General features: G+C 35.5%; 1 protein-coding gene across 9 annotated transcripts in view; it reads left to right on the top strand.

The window, feature by feature from the left end:
• The first annotated feature begins 1,767 nt into the window (after window positions 1-1,767).
• The window catches only part of LOC106868552 (G protein-coupled receptor dmsr-1), a 185,639-nt gene continuing 164,906 nt past the window's right edge, over window positions 1,768-22,500 (top strand). For 3 of the 9 annotated variants that reach the window (XM_089362991.1, XM_089362992.1, XM_089362990.1), the window contains exons 1-2: window positions 1,768-3,167; window positions 3,303-3,358. In XM_089362991.1, coding sequence (XP_089219117.1) covers window positions 3,073-3,167; window positions 3,303-3,358 — 151 coding nt within the window. In that variant the 5' untranslated portion in view covers window positions 1,768-3,072. Of the gene's footprint in view, window positions 3,168-3,302; window positions 3,359-4,714; window positions 5,018-22,500 lie in introns of all 9 variants that reach the window. The other 6 variants (XM_089362985.1, XM_089362988.1, XM_089362986.1 and 3 more) reach the window with 5 other exon arrangements.

Here is a 22,500-nt window from a genome sequence, read left to right as displayed (position 1 = left end):
TCAATATATATATACATATATATATATATATATATACATGTATATATGTATATATTTTGATATATAATACATATATATATCTTATATATACTGTGTCTATCAATATATATATATACATGCAGCATACATATACATTCACACACACACACATATGTATGTACGTACGTGTATGTATATGTGTGTTTGTGTGTGTGTGTGTGTGTGTGTGTGTGTGTGTGTGTGTGTGTGTGTGTGTGTGTGTGTGTGTGTGTGTGTGTGTGTATACAATGTCTTTTCCATGTGATTATTTCTACTTTTATCTCCAAACTCTACATACATACAAACTTACATATATACACACTTATACTTTCATACTTACCTACTATTGGCAAATCTAGTTTTTTTTTTTATCGCTACGTACGTTAAATCAATGATTTAAACATAGCAGTAATTATACAAGAATATTTTAATGACAAGCAAATAACATATAACCATCATTTGATTACTTTGGCACTTTCAAATAATTATGATCATTGTATGATTATAATCGGTTCTTCGAAAATATTATAACCATTATATGATTACAATCAGCATTTTCAAATTATTATAATCATTATGTGATTATAATCAGCACTTTCAAATTATTATGATCATTATAACGTATATGTAAACAAGAAGACTAACTTGCTACAAAAATCATCAACCTATTTTAAATTACATTTTTAAGACCATAAAAAATATCAATATCATTTCGAAACATATTTTTTCTAAATTATAGAAATGAACTTTTAAACTTTTTCTATAATTTAGGGAAATATTGATATTTTCATTCTTTCAAAAATGTACTTTAAAATAAGTTGATGACATACATACATACAGTCGGACAGAGAGACAGACAGACAGATAGAGAGGGAACGAAGGAGAGGAGAAGATAGATAGATAGATAGATAGATAGATAGATAGATAGATAGATAGATAGATAGATTTACATTCATCGATCTATATATATATACATATATATATATATATTATATACATACATGGGTGTATGTGTGTGCATGTGTGCGGGCGTGTGTGTGTGTCAAAAGGAATTAACTCTACAAATTCATGTTACTGTCTTAAACACCGGGCATGCATATCTTTTCAAATTTCGAAAGAATCGCCTAGACTTAAGAAAAGAAGAGGGAAGCACACACGTTTTGCCCATATAATTATTTCGCGATATATAGATGTCCAATAGCTTTCCCTTTTATCTGATAGTTTTTCCTTTCCTTTGAACATACACACACGAACACGCACGCACACATAAGCATATGTTCCAATATGTATATATATATATATATATATATATATATACATACATACATACATACATACATACATACACATATATGTGTTATATATATATATATATATATATATATATATATAGATTATAATAAACACTCACAACGCCCGGTCTGGGAATCGAAACCGCGATCGTATGACCGCGAGTCCGCTGCCCTAACCACTGGGCCATTGCGCCTCCCACATATTTATATACATACACATATACACATTTACCTGCAGGTAAATATGTATACATGTATATCTATGTTTACAAATAGATAGATAGATAGATAGATAGATAGATAGATAGATAGATAGATAGATAGATAGATGGTTATATGGATATATTTCACTGACACACCATGTATATATATATATATATATATATATATATATATATATATATATATATATATATATGCCTATACGTGTATGTTTTTATCCAAGTATAAAGTTATATATCTGCTTGTCTATGTATGGTGTGTGTGTGTGTATGTGTGTGCCTCTCTATGTGTGCCTGTGTGCGTGCGCGTGTGCCTGTATGTGTGTTAATATATTGTGTTTGTGTTGTTTATAACACTCAGATATCTTCTGTTAATAGTGCAATATTGCCAAGTGCATATTCACGCCTGCAAATTTACGCGCACTCACGTATAAAACGCACACACACACACACACACGGAATACCAGTAATGCGTTATATCATATGTATCGTAAGAGCTGCAGATGGTAAGTGGAATATATTCATACATATTTAGTCATCAATAAATGTACGGATGAGTACATTAATTTACATCCGCGGTTTTGATTTCATGATTTACAGGTTTTATTTGTAGTTTTTATTCATTCATTTTTAATGTCCTTAAAATTCGTTTCTCTCGTGAGTACGGTTGACTGCGTTCAATCTGTTCACACCAAGCAAATAACTTGTTGATTTAGTTGCTTCATTTAGCGTTCCGAGTTTAAATCTGGATAATGGGTTTGTTTGTAGATATGACCCTTATGCACATGACAAGCGCACAAATACACACCTGTTCAGAATATTAGCGACTGTTTTAGCGATAGCGGTACATTATTGGTCTTACTTCGTCAAACTTAGGCAAATGAAAAGCAAAATGTATCTTAGTTATTTGAAATCGGAACATGAATGTCGCACTTAAATAAAAATAAAAAAAAAGGTATCTATCTCATGTTCTGCTGGTGCAGCCCAATAATGGTTTTCCTTTCCACCTAGATTTCAATAAAAACAACGTTAAGACTTCTGGAGACAGGTGTACATCAGTAAGCATTTTACTCATGAATGGATGCCTTCAAATGTCATTGCAAATATTAAGCCCAATGAAAATTAGCCTGTGTGGGTACAAATAATTATACATGTGTGCCTGTTAGCATTTGTGTATATGTGTATGTACACACACACCTTTCAACTCATCCGCCAATTCTTCTTTCGATTTTCTCCTGAAATTTACATATTTATGTACCCTGTTAACTTTCTTGGATCACTTCCTAATACTAAAATATCCATACCATCCTAATCTAAATGCGATTAGAACTCTGGCTGTATTGAGGTAAGAGAGAAAGAACGGTGTAATGTTCGAGCGACGAGTTTAATTTATATCTAGCGAAATATTATTCATTGAAACAAGAAATTTCATTGGTTGTTTGAGTTTGTAATTGGGGAAGGAGTTTATTTCCCTCATCTTTGAAGAGAATTCTGCAAAAATAACAATAGCTTAGCTTCAAATATTTTCTGTATCTTTAAAAATGTTTCTTCATTTATCAGGAAATATTTATCCACAGCAGAACTTGAAACTGCGAAAAGTCGCCGCTAATGGTTTATTATTTTCACTTTGCAAAAGGTTAGTATGCAACATATATTATTTCTGATTTTCTTTATTTTCCTGTATTTGGAATTCGACTTCAATTATAAATTTTAGCTTCAAATAAGACTTTACTTATTTGAAATTTTTAATAACTATTTTGTTTACTTTTAGTTTTAATTTTACAACATTGCGGCACGAGAAAAGCGTCTTTAGGTTGTTTCTTTTAGGTATGTTATAAATATCACTTATAAATACTTATCCTCTTATAAATTCTTAATTTCTAGGTATATGTAGTGAAAAGAATATTTAGTTAAAGCAATGTTTTATTAAAAGAATATTTTGTGAAAGAAATGTTTTAGAATGTAAATTCGAAAACATTTGCCAATCTCTTTTTTTAAGAAGCTATAAAGTGGTGTTATTTTGTATAGGATTTATAATAATGAGCTTATTATTTAGTGGTCTCTGTACCACAAGTTGTTTGAAAAATTTGCCTGAGAGCAAACATACAAGTCAATTAAAAAAAGACAGCAAAGAAAGCTGATTTTTTTTTTTTTCGTTTCTTCCACCCATTTGAAGATGTTTCATTTCTCAAAGGATTGCTTTAAACTTTTCCACACAGATATAGTTTTGCATGTTGATGACAAATATCGCATTCGTTAGTTTGAAAAATGAATAACAAACAAGATAGGAACATTGAAAGTAGTATATATGTTTTGCTAATGAAATGAATCTAGTGTCTTCACAAGCGGAAGTCGAAACTGTCTTTATGGCAACAGTGTCGTTGAGAATGAAGACAAGAAGGGAACTGTAGAAATTAAATGGATGCTTTTAAAAAAGAATTTAATGAAAGCAAACAATGATGAAATATTTTTTTTTCCAGCGACCTGAAGACATATTTATATACATTTAGAATATTAATAATCCTCTCTACAATAGGCACACGTTCTGAAATTTTGAGGGAGGGGATAAGTCGATTATTTTACCGCCCGTGCGTAACTAGTACTAATTTTATCGACCCCGTAAAGATAAAAGACAAAGTCGACCTCGGCGGGATTTTAACTCCGAACGTGTAATTAGAATATAAATTATAATATTTTCACAGTCACGGGTTTTATGTTCGAACCTCAGCTAGAAATAATAGCCTAAATGAAACGAAAACATATAGGCTGTCAATAAAAGAAAAATGATTAAATAAAACAATATAGCGGTGATACAAGTCCACAGTAGAACGGTGAGCGTCACAACACCGTTTATTCCCTCGCTTAAGACAAACCCAACTCCTTTGTACATGTTGAATATGGGTTCCGACTTGCGAGTTTATAAACTCAACGCTCTATGGCGAAATTAGTACCCTGGTGTCTCAGTAATATGTAAATATGCACGCCACAAGTCACTTTAAATAGCTCTTCCTAACAGGACTGAATGGCGAATGCAATCTTTGAGCATTTTACGATCTCAGGAATGTACGGCGAAAATAACTTCTCGAGTTTTGCGACGTACGCTGCCAAAAACTCACTGTTCGGGTAGTAGCTTTTGGCCCCGGTTGTACTTTCTTCTCAAACAGATTGTTTCGTCTATTTCAGCAATTCCACTGGAACCACCAGTCTTCATTGGATTGCGGAGTAAATCGGATGCGTAGACCTCCCGTAAATATTTTTATAATCTACTGCTGCAGTCGCACAAGTCCCTAGTTCATATCCTTAGAAAACCTAGTTGTTGTCAACTCTGAGCAAGTAGTAGATAAACAAAATAATACTTCTGAACGGAAGGGTTCGCCCTTCCAAACATGTGCCTCTTCTAACAGACATAGACTCTCAACATCCTTTAAAAATGATTAATGAAGCGGAGTTGTTATGAAAACAAGGAGTTTCTATTTCCAGTGTAAGGTAAGCGGTTTACAATCTATTAGCAAAAAATATCAAACTTTAAATGCTTCTAACTTCATTATAAATTATCCAAAATAATGAACGCGATATTTGTCACCAGCACGCAAAACCATATCAAAAGCATATTATTTGAAATTTTTCAGATTACAATTTGTCATTGAAAGAAAATGAAAATGATCCGAAAAAGATAGGATTAAAAGCATAGTACACAGACTAAAAACAATAATAGAGAAAAGTGTGTAGAAGCACGTCAGTAATATTGGCGAAAGTTTCTATAGCCATACATATATTCTTTTACAGCTGTTCTTTGTTATCTAGACACACACTAAAGTTCATACGAATACTTTATATTTTTGTGTATCAAAATATATTTGGAACTTTACGGATATAAATCATTTAATCATACAAAATTTTCTCAAACTTCTAGACATCATCCATACTCACGTCAGAATTCGAATTCTGCTTAAGAAAATATTAAGAGCAAATTCATGTTAGTCTTTGTGGGAAGTGTAAATAATGGCTTATATCTATGCAGCTATAAATATTTAATTTCCCAATTATTTATTGTCTGAGATTTGTGTGCATGTGTATACGCAATAATTTATATGAATTTTTTTTTTACTTCATTCCTTTTATCTACCGAAACTTCAGAATTTTTTGTGGATTTGTGCATACACACCACATATTAGCAACAACAAAAAATGCAGTGGAGAGTGAATATTAGACATCTATTATTATTGCAATGGGTTTTGCACGGTGCCCCTTATTCACAGTTCGATCAGTCAGCATGGTCATGATATGTTCTCGGACATGTTCCAGCGATGACCGGTATGTCTCTCTGTCTCTCAAACTGTGTGTGTGTGTAGGCGCTGGCATGGCTGTGTGGAAATAAGCCTGCTTCCCAACCACATGGTTCCTGGTTCAGTCCCACTGAGTGGTACCTTGGGCAAGTGTCTTCTACTACACCCTCGGGCCGACCGAAGCCTTGTCAATGGATTTGGTAGACGGAAACTGAAAGACGCCGTCACACATATATATAAATGTGTGTGTGTGTGTGTGTGTGTGTGTGTGTGTGTGTGTCAGTGTTTATCTCTCACACTGATGTTGAGATAAACAGAGCCTAGCGGTTCGGCCAAAGATTGACAGAATATGTACTAGGCTTACAAAGAATAGGTCCTGGGGTTGTTTTCTTCGACCAGCAATCAAATTACTTAAACAAGTAAATGAATAAAAGAATATATTTATGCGCGCGCGCGAGTGTGTGAAGCGTACCTACAGAATAATCGAAAATTAGTTAGTGTGCCAAAATATGCAATTTCTCCGGCTGCGTAGGTTTTCTGAAATTGTAGATTATGAGGAAAAAAGATACGGGAGAGGTTTCCCCGCATTTCATTTTAATTTTGGTACCTGACTTTTGACTTACACCGTATATTCTAACCACTTTAATATCAAAGCTAATAAAGTGACTAGTATTCTTAGCAGATGAATGGATTCTCCCTGTTTCTCCACTGGTTTTCGTTGCTGATTCAGTAATGTTGGTTTATTGAACGGAGATATAGAGGGAGCTGTTCAAACTATGATCGTCCACTTTTTTGGTTAAGAGCCTGTTTGCAGAATTGCATTATCCTAAACACATAGCGTTTCTTTTTTCAACCAAACAAGGACCTTCTTGGCAACTTTGATATTATATTATTGACTTGTTTCAGTCAGTGAACTGTGGCCATGATACAGCACCACATTAGGTGGTTGTTTTTTTTTAGTTTATGGTCGGAGTTGACCTACACCAAATCAGATAGGTTATTACCAAATGCGTTTTTAAAAAGAATCTATGGCTATATTAGTTATTTTGAAGTTTAGCTATTTCTCACAGAGACTACATACAGATGTGCTTGTTCCTACAATGGCGCCAGTTGCATTGTATATACAGGTGACTTGATTACAGATTGATCCTATTTGCATACCACGTCTTATCTTGGAACACTTTGTTCGTGTCACAGAAGAAATTCTTCAGATTAGGCTTTGCGTTTAACCCTTATTATATATATATATATATATATATATATATATATATGCGTATTGCCATATAGGAATATTCTAAGTTAGTAAATACACATATATATGTATATGTGTGTGTTTGTATATATATATACATACATAAACACACATTTGTGTGTGTATATATATGTATATAAGCACACACATTTGTGTGAATGTATATATATTCACACACACATTTGTGTGTGTCTGTTTATATATGCATTGTACGTTCAAACACAACTAGGGATATATGCAAATCTACTCATATGTATATATAAATACATAGTCGTACACACACATGATTATCTATATATATATTCTATGAAATACGCTTGAGTACAAATAAATTTCCTATTATCGGAAAGTTTGTATACGGGTTTCAAATATCATCGAAGCTAAAAGACAATGTCTTGTTTTTCACAAATGCATACTGTTGTAAACATATATTGCTTTAAAAGAAAGAAAAAAAGTGGATTTTGAATGGATAAAAAGGTTATATATGAATGCTATAAGCAGGGATTTGAACCAGGAATTTTTTGTATCTATAGACGTGCAAACCGTTTCGACTAATGTAACCCTCGGTCTCTATCTATCTTTGTATCTACATTTCTTTTTCTCCCCCTCGCTCTCCATTACACTTTCTCCCCGCTCTCTCTCATCAAGCAAACCTATTTACATTTTGAACTGCGAAAACATTTTTTTTTTTTTAATCCGTGTTAATATTTATAGCTGCGTCCACTTGGATATAAACGGTTAAGTTGGTTCGTTAGTTTGGATTTTTTTTCTTACTTCGTAATTTATTGTCTCCGTTAATGCGATTTTTGGATGCCAAAAAATATTCATAGCTTCAAGCTAACTTCTCTTGAACTAGCAGGTCTTTCTACGATAAAATTTGATAGTTGAGGTTGCTGACCTCTACTTCTCAGAGCCACTACTATGTGAAGACTTAAAAAATATGGTTCTTATTCTCAGCAAGGTTAAAATTACGCAGATGTTAATATGAATGAAACAAGTGTTAAGAGATATTTGTCAAACGAAGGCTTTCCGTTTCTCGAGTTAGTATATAACGCGTGAGGTAGTATACTTTATTTCAAGCAGGTGGAGTGACAGTCATAGATGGCTCAAAAGAATCTATGGAATATATAGAAGTATAAAAGAAAAGAAGTAACGCATTCATGTATAGAAACATGGAGTCTGGAGGAGAAAAAAACAGACAACAAAAATATATCTAACATAGGTGATAAAATTTATGTAGGTATGATATTAACGAGTGGAGGCGCAAGGCTGAGTGGTCTTGAACTCATGAACGTAAGATTGTGGTTTCGATTCCTGAACCGGGTGATACGTTGTGTTTTTGAGCAAAGGACTTCATTTCACGTTGCTCCAGTCCACTCAGCTGAGGAAAATGAGTAATCCTGCGACAGATTGGCGTCCCGTCTACTGAAACCGGGAAACCTGCCCTTATTAGCTTGGCATTGCTCGAGAACGAAAAAAAATTATATTAAATGATGTAGCAAGCATATCATATAGAAAATAAGATATCAAATGCTTAAAATAGCGAATATTGCATAAAGTAGTACAGGATATGTAGAACGGTGTGACGCTTCTAGATGAAGAGTCTTGGCTCATAGGTCAATTTGATTTGATCAACGATGACCCGGGAACAAAGCAATAAACATAACAAAAGAAAGTTCACAACAAAATGTCGGATTTTTTCTCCTATCAATTTTATATTAAACTGTCAGCTAATAACATTACATATTCCCCTCCTTCTGCCATTATGATTGGCTGTTCTATCTTAAAGCTAATTCTAAAATAACTCTGATAACAAAACACTAAATATATTTCCCTGGGAAGTTGGACGTGAACTGTATTAATTGTGCCGTCTACATAGATTTTTCCTACAAATGTCAATTTAAAATAGATGATGTATATATTGCACTTCTTTCGCAGACAACTAGAGCAGATAATCATTAGAAAGAAATTTTTCTATTTTTTATAAATTTCTGTATATCTTAATGCTGATGTACTCTAAAAAGCTACAAAACTGCAGTATTAGTCTCTAGTCAGCATCTCGTATAGACATCACAGAAGTGTGTGGGCAGCAGATGAAAAGCGTACAGTAGCGGTGGTAGAATTGCTAAATCCTGATTTCTTCTTTGCGCATCATCAGTAGCACGTATCCACAAACAACCAATTTCTTAAACAAATTTAGCTTCAATTGATAGAGAAAAAAGTGATTAACATATCACTGGTGTCGCAAGTAGCCTGCGGGCTGGGTAAAACAATTATTATTATTAGTTCAACATACATTATACTTATTAGTTCAAATATATCATATTTAACGTGGAAATCCACAAAACTGTAGAGATTCCCCAAACTGCCATATTTGTAGCCACGATAAGTAAGCTATACGGAATGTTATTTTGAACTAATACTGATTCTGTCGTTAGAAATGAATTTTGTTTCTTTTATTTTATTTATTTGACATCTTTGGGAACAACAACGTCCTCGATGTCGGGTTCCACATAATGCCATATATCCAGCCTAAATCGGTAATAGCGTTCCACAGAACACACTGTCCGTTTCTTCTATTCTTTCTTCTCTTTGCTTTTCCTTAATAACAAAAAAAAGCAAAGGATCATTGTACGTAACTTAGAACACTTTATTCCTTATTCTTCCTTTCAGCGTTAAACTATTATTATATTCATTATACAGCTGGTTTGCCATTACATTTAAGATGGAAAGAGTAAGGAATAAAATAAGAAAGAAATAAAGAGATATGAAGGAATAAATAGACAGTATATCAAATTATGATTTATTAACCTAGATTTACATTTAGACGCAAAATTATTCTTGTGATCCCTGATCACGATAAGAGCATTATGCTTTGCTAGTGTCTCTACTCTGTCATTAAAGCTATGTTTTATGCAGTATTGTATCATTATATGCTTCTGGCTTGCTTTCATATAATTTTGTGTAATGCTATTATTTAGGAGCTGTCCATATAACCTATCATCTACTTCATAAAAGTTCTTAGATTTGTCTGAGAATAACAGCTTTCTATGGTTTTTGTTTTATGCTATCTGCTTTGAGTTACCCTTCAAAAGAAGTTGAGGATTTACAGAACGTACTGGTCAATATTATATCCAGAAGCTCCGTTTTGAATTCTTTAGGTTTTGGATCTATCTATGGTGGGTATCTTCGTGATTTTATTTCAAGGTCTTCGTTACAGTTTCGTGGCACCAAAGCAGAAACATGCCTTCCACCCCATATAACTGAGGTCCACAGTGACTGATCATTCTATTATGTTTATATATATATTTCAAAATGTAACCACATGTGGATCGTTGGCGATTTTTCCTTCCTTCTTTTTCTTTTGTACTTTCCTCCGTCTAATGTTTCTAACGAAGAGCTTTGCTCGAAACGTAAAACTACATTTTTTTTTCCTTCCCCGAGCGTCTGCTAATACTTTGCGTTGTTGTTTATTTTTCTCGAGTTGTTTTTTTCTTGTGTTTTTCCTCCTTTTTTTTATTAACACGCATACACACACACATATATATATCCCTTTATACTTCTTATATCCATCCTTTTCCAAAATAACTCCTCACATTGAACTCTACTATTTCCTTCTAGTTAACTCTCATATCGACTCCGATGAACAGATATCCTCTAATATCCTAGAAACAGCTGTAAGACTACCTTTCTCTTTATAAATATCCTACAAGTTCCACACAGCCTTGACTTTGTTGTCTCATTTTGTTTAACATATATATGCTCACACAAAATCCAAACTAGACTTCTCACTGATATTGTTATCGAACCGAGAATCTAACTTCGGTCTTCCCGTGGCACTTACATAGCCTTACCTGCCATCTTGGGTCTTCTGAATACCAATAACTCTCATATAATTGCGTGTATATATATACATTATACTTTCTATTCATAGAACAGTCCACATGGCCCAAAGAACCTTTTGGTTGATGAAAATTGATAAACGTATTTCAGTTATATATTCGTTGCTTCCAAAATTAATACCATATCCCCTGATGAAATGAACGCATGAACTAAGATCCACCTAATATCCCTGGATATTATGGATCGTGCTGTAATCTTCCAAGAAATACGTGATTTGTGGAAACGCGCGTTGCGATCCAGTAAAAAGAGTAAAATTACCAGCGACCTCCCTGACGTTTTGGACAAAATCTTAAAACAATATCTGTGTATCGCGATTTCCGAGTTATATCGTTTAGTACATCAAATGGGTAATATTGTTCATAAATTCAAACGTTACTTAGTCGCTTATTTAATTCAGATTGATTAAGGTGCACCGATTAATTATTGCAGAACTAATAGAATATTAGCTTTGATTAAGGGAAATTCAGCTAATTATTACTCAGGGAAAATAGTTAATGAGAAAAAAAGAAAGTAGCAAAGGTCTCAGCGAAATTTGAGAGGAGAGGGAGATGAAAATACAAGAAAAGAAAGGGAATGGAAATAATTAATATATAGAGATAGCAATAATTAGTGTCAGTTTCTTTAACATATAATATTTAAATAGAAACATAATGGGAAAAATGTAATCGACAATGTTGACATAAACGAGTGAATGTGTACACTAGACTAATGAAAGTAGTGTAGGCAATAATCGGTATTAACAGATAAAAATGCGTCGGTTAAATATTGAAATTTAGAGAGATCAATTATATTAGTTTCAAATTTTAGCACCAGCCCAGCAATTTCGGGGAGGGCTTAAGCCGATTAAGTTGACTCCAGTATTCGATTGGTACTTATCCTATTGACCCCGAAAAGATGAAAGGTAAAGCCAACCTTGGTGGAATTTGAACTCAGAACGTAAAAACGGTCAAAATGTCGACGAGCATGTTGCTTGGCTTGCTAACAATTCTGCCAGCTCGCCGCCTGAGGGAGAGGGAGAGAGAGGGAGAGAGAGCAGTTATACTGGCGTTATGAAGATAGGAGTCACAACAGCTAGAATTAATACGAAAGGACAAAACAGAACCGATAGCCGCATTCAATAAAAGACGAAAAGCCATAAATCCCAACATTTCTATAACGCAATATTGTCACATTTAGATTAGATAAATTGAACAGATCGCTGTTAATACTAATTCAAAATATTGAGGAGTATTAAGAAATTATTCAAAGAATTTATAAGGTTTATACAGAATTATAAAGACCATAACCAGGCAGGATGAAGCAAATATTATAAAGATACCACTCAAGATTAGAAGGAAATTGATTAAAGTCATTAGATTGTAAATTATATAAAATTACAATCATCAGTGTACGTCTTTAAAACTAAGGGTACTCAAAAGTAGCTTAAATATAATCCTGTAATTAGTGATAAGTTTTAGGATAGGCTACCTAAATATAATCCATGAGGTCTATATTCTATGGTTATAGATACGTATCTACCACCCGACTTATAGAATAGGTTTAAAGTTTTAAAAAGATCTACAGATAAAATGTGGACATTTGATCTTTAATCAGATCTATTAATAGCATCTCCCGCATATTTTCAGATTCCCAGCAACTCGAAACAGCGGAGATTGCCACAATACCTATCACTAACATAAGGATTAATGTATCTAGTGATTCCCCATACTAAATAAAAATCGATAGTTTGTCCTTTAATTCCCAAACCTTCGCGGAGAATGGTGTTGCTTTGGCTTTATCTTATAATGAAACAATTGTAGCGCTAACAGATAACTCACTCGTCTGTTTTTCTTGTGATTTTAAACTACACTTAAGGTTTCATTCATGTTTGGACACAATTGGAGTTTCCAAACATCAGCAAACTCCCTAGTCATCACTGCATTCTGTGCTATGGTAATAGATTACCCGTCTGATTTGCATCATCTGTCAAGACCTCTCCCTACACCCGTTAAATGTGTGTGTCCGTGTGTGTGTGTGATACACGATCGTATGGTTGTGCGTACGGTTCCTCAACCGGGCCAATCGTTGTGTCCTTAAGCAAGGCACTAAATAATACGTTGCTCCAATTTACTCGGCTGAATATATCTACCAGCTTTAATGCATGTACAACCCGCTCAACTTTCAGTTGAACTTCTTCCATGTTCTGCTGGGTCAATATCGTGAGAGGGACATAGAGGACATTTTGATTTGCTCTGCGACACCAATGCGGTGTAAACAAGTAGCGGAAGCATGCAGCAAGGTCATACGCCCTTGTTTATGACGACTATGCCAGTAGGTTTGCGTGTGTTCGTGTGCGTATACGTATACAGATAGAGAGAGATAAATGTATGTGTGCGTGCGTATTTTTCAATTTGGTATGTGCTTTCAAATATAAATATTTGTGATCATGTATATGTAAACGTAGACATATGAATACAAATAGACATAAAAGGCTATATATACATATATATAAATATATATATAAAGTTATACTCACTTAACCCATTATATAGTATATAGATTACAGTATAATGTATTATCGAAAAAAAAAACGTTACTATTTTTTATTACAAAATAAAATCTGTTGTGAATAAAAGCACGTAAACAGCTGTATTTACGTCTGTCGTCTGTTTCAATGATTTTTATCTTTCTTAAGATCTAGTCCTCGTCAGAAATGAATATCAAAGCAATTCTTTTGTTCATTTTTATTTTATTTATTTATTTTATGCAATCTGGTCTATTTATTTATGTATACTATTTATTCAGAATTTCGATATTTTCATTATTATATTTTTATAGTATTGTCATAGTTTCAAATTTTATTTATATACTTAATTTTTTTTTTTTAATCAATGAAACTTTCAAAACCGATAGTTCAAGAATGAATATTTGATTACTTTTTTTCTTGTCACCGCGCTGGGGTGCATCTATTTGCTCCACCAACCTGCAAGGTACAGCTACCAAATCTATCTTAAATCACATCCTGCCTTCATAAGAAAAATAGGAACGATATATAATTGACTGGTAGATGTACTAAGTCTGGAAGAATGACAGGAAGGTCAACCCTGGAAATCTTTTAATTATGAACTTATAAAACAGACCTAACTTGGAGTTATTCGGTAGCCAAAATAAGGGGTTTTGATATAAGCACAAAGCCAGAAATTTTAGAGAAGTAGGTCGTCGGTACCATTGAGCCTAATACTTTAGATGTAATTCAGATGTATTGTAATTACTATTAATGGATGAAAGGCATAGCGGGGCTTGGTGGGATTTGAACTCAGAATGGAAGAAGTCGAAACAAATATCGCATGTCATTTTATCCGACACTCTAACGCTTCTACTAGATTATAAACCCCTGGTAACAACTACTACAAAGTCGGCGAGATTGCAGAATGATTAACACATCACACAAAATGCATAGTAGCACTTGCTCAGACTCTTAACGTTCTAAGATAAAAACTCCTGAAGTGGTCGACTTTGCCTTTCAGTTTTTCTGAGTCGATTAAATATGAACTGGTCGAGCGTTGGGATCGAGCTATCGATTAACCCCTCCTCCTAAAGTCGCTGGCGTTGTACCAAAATTTGAAACCATTGTTATTCATCATCAGAAGTTAAAATGTGACATTTGGGCCGCATGTTTCGTGCATGGCACTTATCAGGTTATATTTCAATGAAAGATGCAAGTGGTTATATACATGTGCACAGTTGCAGTCTTTTCTTTAAAAATGCTTGTATACTAAATATTTGTTATTAGTAGCAAGATGGGGTGCTACTTAGATGACCACTTCTGTTGCTGCTGCTGCCGCAGTAGTTGTTGCAGCTGTGTTGCTGCTGTTGCAACCATATAGTTGTTTCTGCTCCTGTTTGTTCGTTTATTTTTTCTTGTTGCTTCTGCTGTTGGCGCTCTGTTGCCAGAATTATTGTCGCTACAGTTGTCGTTACTGTATTATTGTTGTTGTTGTTAACTCACGCTGTCATAAGTTACTTTTCTGCCGTTGTATCTGTTATTACAACATTTCTACTATTGCCGTTGTTATTGTTGTTGAGCTGGTACTGTTGATAGTTACGATAATACTGATGGTGATGATTCTCTTGTTATTGCTGTTGTTGATGAAGTGGTGAATAATTATGTTACTGCTTTTGCTGCCGTTTTTGGTTATCCTATCCTTATTGATGTTGATATTACGGTTACTATTGTTATTCTTGTAGCTGTTATTTAGCTTTTCGAGTGGCTCTATCCGTGTATAGACGTCTACAGTTACCACTTCAGCATCTCTGTCGATTTGAAACGTGATTCTCTTTCAGTATCGCATTTATTATGTTATTCCTTGGAGAAAAGCCATATGCGATAGGCCAGGGTCATATCCAAGAAAGAATATGGGCTCTAATCAATTCATAATCTGGAAAGTAGAGATAAGCTCCAGCTTTTATGATTCAGAAATGGACTGACTTTCTTTATGGCTCATCCCTTGTTAATACCGAACATACGTGATGCAGTAAATAGGGGGGGGGGAATGCTTCACTAAAGATTCTCCTCTTTCAGTTGAAAACTTCAGGCTACGGCAAGCGAGCACTGAGTTCCGCCATCTTGAGGTCATCACTACAGCCAAACAGCTGGTCCAAATGCTGTAGGAAGAATAAACACATCTGCGAGGATTCGAATAGAAAGCACCCCGCCATGGTCCGGATTGTGTTTTTACTATCACATCATCGCATCTCTACAAACCGGGATCCACTAAACGGCTTTCGTTATCTCATATGAAATAGCACGAGCGTTAGCTCTCACTACACAACCTTCTTACACCGAATCAGAGAAACCATCGAGCGCCATTTTTGCCGCTAAGCGCATTGCTCTTCTAACCTGCTGACAAGTTCCTTTTCTTATCGTTTTCTTCCATGCCGTGAACGATGCAATCATCGTTCTACGAATATTGATTTCAAATTTCGGTACAAAGCCCGCAAATTCGGAGGAGGAGATAAGTCAATTAAATCGACTCCAGTGCTCAATTGGTACTTATTAGTCGATCTCAGCAGAATTTGAACTCAGATTGTAAAGACGGACGAAATGCTGCCGAGCGCTTAGTCCGGCGTGCTAACGATTCTGCCAGCACACCGCCTTACATTTTATTAATATTAACTATGCAGGTCGTGGAGGCGCAATGGCCCAGTGGTTAGGGCAGCGGACTCGCGGTCGGAGGATCGCGGTTTCGATTCCTAGACCGGGCGTTGTGTGTGTTTATTGGGCGAAAACACCTAAAGCTCCACGAGGCTCCGGCTGAGAGTGGTAGCGACCCTGTTTCACTCTTTCACCACAACTTTCTCTGACTCTTACTTCCTGTTTCAGTAGCACCAACCACAAGGGGATAAAATAAAGTAAACCCGAATGTGCAGCCAACACAACAGTAGCAACAACAGAAGATGTAGCAGGACCCTTTGAATTACAGGCACAACAGAAACACTTATCCTTTCTCTCCAAATAATGTTAGTGATCTATCGCATACTTTTAAGGTTGAGTCTCTGCACTTCCATTCTGCGTTCCCACCAGTTCTAGTAGGATGTTGAAATCGAGTTGACAGTCTCCTCATACTCCTTGTGAGGTATCACAGTTATCCCCTGCCTCGTTCAGGACAGCAGTAATAAACTCTCATCGGAAGAGCATGCTCGACAATTTTCGTAGCTTTCTCGTCGCTAAAGCATAAGACCAACACTGTCCCATGTTGCTTTCTTTTCATAACGTGCCATGTACTCCGCTTCACTTCCTTCATTTTCACAAACAATATACAAACAGGTGGAAGAGCAACAACAATATCGGTTAGTGCAACAACTGTCACTTTTCACTGTTTACTTCCCGATCAAACCTGATGTCGCAAGTCCAAGATCAAAGGCATATCATACCTAAATATTTCTGCCGGATTTCAGATTCATCTGGATTTCTAACTTCGACCTTAAGTTACTTTTAGCAGAGCCCGTTCAGCTGACATCAGTCGAGCCACGTATCCTGCTTTTCTCTCTTTTTGACCTTTTTCGAAAAGAATCCCTTATAAATGGTCACGAACGCTCCTCTTCCTCTTCTGATAAGCTCGTAGGGAAAAAAGGCTACGTTTCTGAATTCGGAAGGTTTGGCTGCCATTACGAGCAGGTCGAATTACCACGTAGAGAGTCGTTGGCGTCTTGACGTTGTTATTGCAGTTGTTAAAGTTGTTTCGACCTAAATTAGTTCAGATGCAGTGTACCTATGAAAAAAAAGGTGTTCCTACCATGTCCAGACCATCTTTTCTTTAAACATTTAATTGGAACTACAGTATCCAATATGTCCTGTTCTTTTTTTTGTCTTTTACATGCCAGAAAGATTTGAGAGATATTTATTATTACTAGCAGGACGAAACACCACAGAGCGAATTTGTCATTGATTTGTATTGATTTGTTTAACTCCAGCTCATGCTCGTCTTTTATTTCCTATGTGCAGTGTGCCTACAACTATATTTTTCAGTGCGTTCCTTAAAAGGTTGGGGTAAGATTTCTGATAGATTTTGCTGCTATTTCGAGCATAGCTAGCGACCAGGAAGAGGTTCATTTTGAACTTGTCACAGCAACTGCAGCACTTGCTGTTGTTAAAGTTTTGTTGCTATCACAACTATTGTTGATGTTACTATTGCTCTTGATCAAAAATAATTCACCCATTACCATCCAGTACTTTTGTTTTCACGGGGTTAATGCATTGTGTATTGCGTACTCCTTTTTAAGAAAACAATACGGAGTGATTTCAAGTAGAGTTCGTTGCTATTTCTAGGAAGTTGAGCGACCACGTACAGGTCCCTTCGTTGATTCATGAACATTTGTCGTCAGTGTTTAGCTGCAATTTCTATTGTTTTGGTTTAATCTGCTGCTATTTATGGTGCTGAGGCTGCAATTTTTGGTGCTGATATCGCAGTTTTCGTTGCTGCTGCAGTTTATTATGCTACTGCTGCTGTTTTGGATGCTACTATTTCTGCTGCAGAAGCTTTCTGTTGCTGCTGCTGCTATATTTTCCGTTGCTGCTGTAGATGCCGTTTTACCGCCACTTCTGCTACGCTTTGTCTATTGAACAACAGATGCCGCTGCTATCGATGCTGAATGTAATGTTGCTACTCGTTGCTCGTCTGTTAGTTGCATTATACAGCGTGTCATACGATGAATTGATTCGGTCCCTGATATGTTACTGGTATTTATTTTGTTGTCCTTTGGAAGGATGAAAGTTAATGCGAAATCAACTCTGAAATCAATATAAAAAGTAAACATAACTTTCACAAACCAAATTGTCTGTCGTTCCACCGATTCTTGTATCCTCGGATCTATCAACGACAACAATAACAAATTTGTATTAGTGGTGAGGGTGATAGCAGCGGCGTCGGTGGTGGTGGTGGTGGTGGTGGTGGTGGTGGTGGTGGTGGTGGTGGTAGGGATATTTAGCAGCAGGTTAGGCCTAGTCAATCAAACTTATGATCAACAGATATCATGGCCAGGATCCTCACTTCTATCTTTGATTTATCATCTTTTAGCTGTTTCACTCATTAGTGTGGCCATACTGGGGCACTGGCTTGAAGAATTTTTAGCCGAATGAATCGACCCCACTACATTTTTTTTTCATTTTTTTAAAGGCCGGTCCTTCTACTACCGCCATCTTTTGCCGAACTTTTAAGTTACGGGACGTCAACACAACACTAGATTTTCAAGCGGTGGTGGGAAAGAAACACAAACACACACACACACACACACACACACACACACACACACACACACACACACACACACACAGACATGCTACAGGTTTCTTTCGGTTTCCCTCTACCAAATCCATTCACAAGGCTCTGGTTGGACCGAGGCTATAGTAGAAGACACTTGCCCAAGTTGCCAGCAATGGGACGGAACCCACAACCATGTGGCTGGAATTAGGTAGTTGAATATATATATCCCATGTAGCTTGTCATTTTTTTTTTCACATAGGAGCGTGTCCGTTGGGTGCTCTTTCTGGAAGATCGTGTCGCTGCTTACCAGATCCCTTGTTTTCATGTAGTAATAGTTGTTGTTATTGTCGTTGCACCAGCTGATGTATCCATAAGAGGTTGATTAAATATCGCCAAGTATTTTCTCTGACGCTCTAACGATTCAGCTCCCCATCGCTGGAATGGTAATGGTTTCAAAGTTTAGCACAATTCCAGTAATTTCGGGGTGGGTTGATGTCGAATATATCAACGCCAGTTTTCAACTGGTAATTTTATCGACCGCGATCAATGAAAGGCGAAGTCAACCACGACTGAATTTTGAACTCAGAACTAAAGACGAACGAAATGCCGCAAAGCATTTTGTCCGGCATGCTAACGATTCTACCAGCGTATGCCGCTCCAAAAGTAATAACTTTTTCTAAGTTAGGCAAAGAGATTAAATCGATACTATAGCGTCTAATATTTCACATGTACAGTAATTCCTCGGCTATCGCGGATGTTACGTTCCAAGCCCCCTCGCGATAGCTGAAAATCCGCGAAGTAGATACAGTACCGTACTGTATATTTTTTTTATTACTTTTATAATTTGTATATATTTATTTTGTTATAAATACAAAACATCACCATAGAGAAATCGACGTAAGCTTAAATAATAAACCGCGATAGGTGAACCGAGATAGGTGAACCGCGATATGGCGAGGTATTACTGTATTATATTTTATCGTGTCGAAAGCATGAAACGTAAAGTTGGCTCGGTGGAATTTGAACTCAGAATATAAAGACCACGAACAACTACCAAAAGGTATTTCTTCTGATGCTCTAACGATTCAGCTAGCTGTGGAAATGTCTCAGCTTATGGCACAGAACCAGCAGTTTTAGAATGGGGGTGTTTAGTGGATTAAATCAACCCTCAGTTCTTCGCTGCTAGTTTGTTTTATCGATCCATGGAAAGCATGAAAAAACAAAATTGACCTCAGAACTTAAAGAGCCGGAAGAAATGACGCTAAGCATTTTGTCTGATAATCAAGCGATTCTACCAATCCACTACCCACAAATAATAATAAATTCTTATTTTGGCGGCGCAAAACAAGCAATTTTAAGGGGAGGTGTGAAGTAGATTACATAGATGCCTGCTTTTTACTTTTATCGATAAAATATAATACCAGTCAAGTACTTGGGTCGACGTAACCCATTTGCCCTATGATTTTAATATCGTTACTCTTGTGGCAAAATTTGAAACTATTATTAGTTTGTTTTTATTTTTGTCCTTGCTTGTTAGACACAAACGCTTAGGGAGAGAGAGCTACTACAAAAGACAAGATACATAGGGAGAACTTACATAAAAACATTCAAATAATAAACACTGATATAAACGTATTTACTTAGATGGAAGGCGAGGAGTTTTTTGCCTTCCGTTTTTGTTAATACTGACTTCTTTATTTTATACTTGCTTTTGCTGTGTGTTTCTCTGTCTCGCATCGACATACTTACTGTAGAGAAAACCAGGATAAAAAAAAGCACCACATAAAGCGAAATCACACAACAAACCCAAAGTGCAACGAATAATATCAGACATACAACTCACAGCATGGCATATTACATTCGTAGCACACACACACACATATATATATATATATATATATATATATATATATATATAGATATGTATATGGATATGTATATGGATATGTATACATATATATACGTATATATATCTATATATATGCATATATATACATATACACATATATGTATACACATACATATACCTGTATACACACATATATATATACATATATGTACGCAGATATATATATATTCACGCACACATACATATGTACACATAAATATATGCATATATATTTACATACATATATATATGTATGTATATATATATGCACATATATTTATATACATACATATATGCATACATATGTGTATGTATGTATGTAAGTTGTGTTTGTTTTACTGACAAAAACACTTATTTTTCATATTTTCTTTTAACTTTGGAAACTTTCTTTTTTATACTTTTTCACTTTTTTTATCTTTCATTTGCATTTCAACATTATCATTTTATTTTCCCTTTCATTGTCCTTTCACTGTCTTTTTTCTCTCTTTCTCTCTTTCTCTCTCTCTCTCTCTCTCTCTCTCTCATTCTTTTTCTGTCTTTCTAAATTCATATTAAACTCATTCACACTTTCAAACTTGGCTTTCTCTTTAACTTGAATTTCTCTATACAATTCTCGCACACACATACGCACGCACTTTCATTTAATAGTGAGCAGATGCGTGTCTTTTGTGTGTGTGTGTGTGTGTGTGTGTGTGTGTATAGAAAGATATATATATATATGTGCGTCTGTATACATAAGTAGTCAGGTAGAAAGGTAAAGAGAATACACACGTTTGTGTGTGTGTGTGTGTTTGTGTGTGTGTATACACGCAAACTATTTAATAATATATATAAAGTATAGGCGCAGGAGTGGCTGTGTTGTGAGAGGCTTACTTCCCAACTATAACATTCAGGGTTCAGTCCCACTGCGTGGCACCCAGGGCAAGTGTCTTCTACTATAGCCTCGGGCCGACCAAGGCCTTGTGAATGGATCTGATAGACGGAAACGGAAAGAAGTATGTATGTATTTGTGTTCCTCCACTCTCGTTTGACAACGGATGTTGGTGTGTTTACGTCTCCGTAGCCTAGCGGTTCGACAAAAGAGTCCGATAGAATGAGTACTAGGCTTACAAACAATAAGTCCACAGGTCGCAGTCAAATGACTGAAACAAGTCAGAGAATAAAAGAATATTTATGTGTGTATATGTGTATGTATATATACCTGTGTGTGTGTATATATATATGAGTATATATAACCTTGTGTGTGTGTGTGTGTGTGTGTGTGTGTGTGATATATATATATATATATATATATATATATAAAAAATATTCCACAGCTATCTAAAGTCAATCTACCTGTAAACAGTCTATATTTGTCTACATATATATATATCACTCCTTTTCTTTCTTTCAATCACACGCGTTGTTTCCTCCTTGCTCGCTCTCTCTCTTTCTGGTGCTTCTCACACACCGGTCTCTCCACTTAATCACTCTCTCTTACTCGCTCACACGTTTTCTCTCACTCACACACACACACGTACGCAGTTATGCCTTCACTTACACATACATACAAGAATGAAAGAAATACAGACCTACTTTGTGTCCAAAACACACACATACATATATCTAATTACAGAAAAACGCACATAGACGCACCTGTACATTGCCACAACCATGCGCCGACCAACGCGCAATTACATACAAATAATATGCAAGAACTGTGATAATCGCTACAGATGTTTGGCACAGTTTAGCAAACGGATTTATAGAAATAGTGAAAGAAAAAGAAAACAAAAAAGAAATTCTTGAAAGAAAATACATAGTCACTTATACACGTACACCTATTTCCATTCATTGACACACTAACACCATAACACAATCAGGCAAGAGTATATATATATATATATATATATATATAT

Source organism: Octopus bimaculoides, chromosome 14 (genome assembly GCF_046866305.1).
Source record: "Octopus bimaculoides isolate indiv1 chromosome 14, ASM4686630v1, whole genome shotgun sequence".
NCBI lineage: Eukaryota > Metazoa > Mollusca > Cephalopoda > Octopoda > Octopodidae > Octopus > Octopus bimaculoides.
Note: the sequence above shows the minus strand (reverse complement) of the source record. Positions and strands in the feature narration are given on the sequence as shown.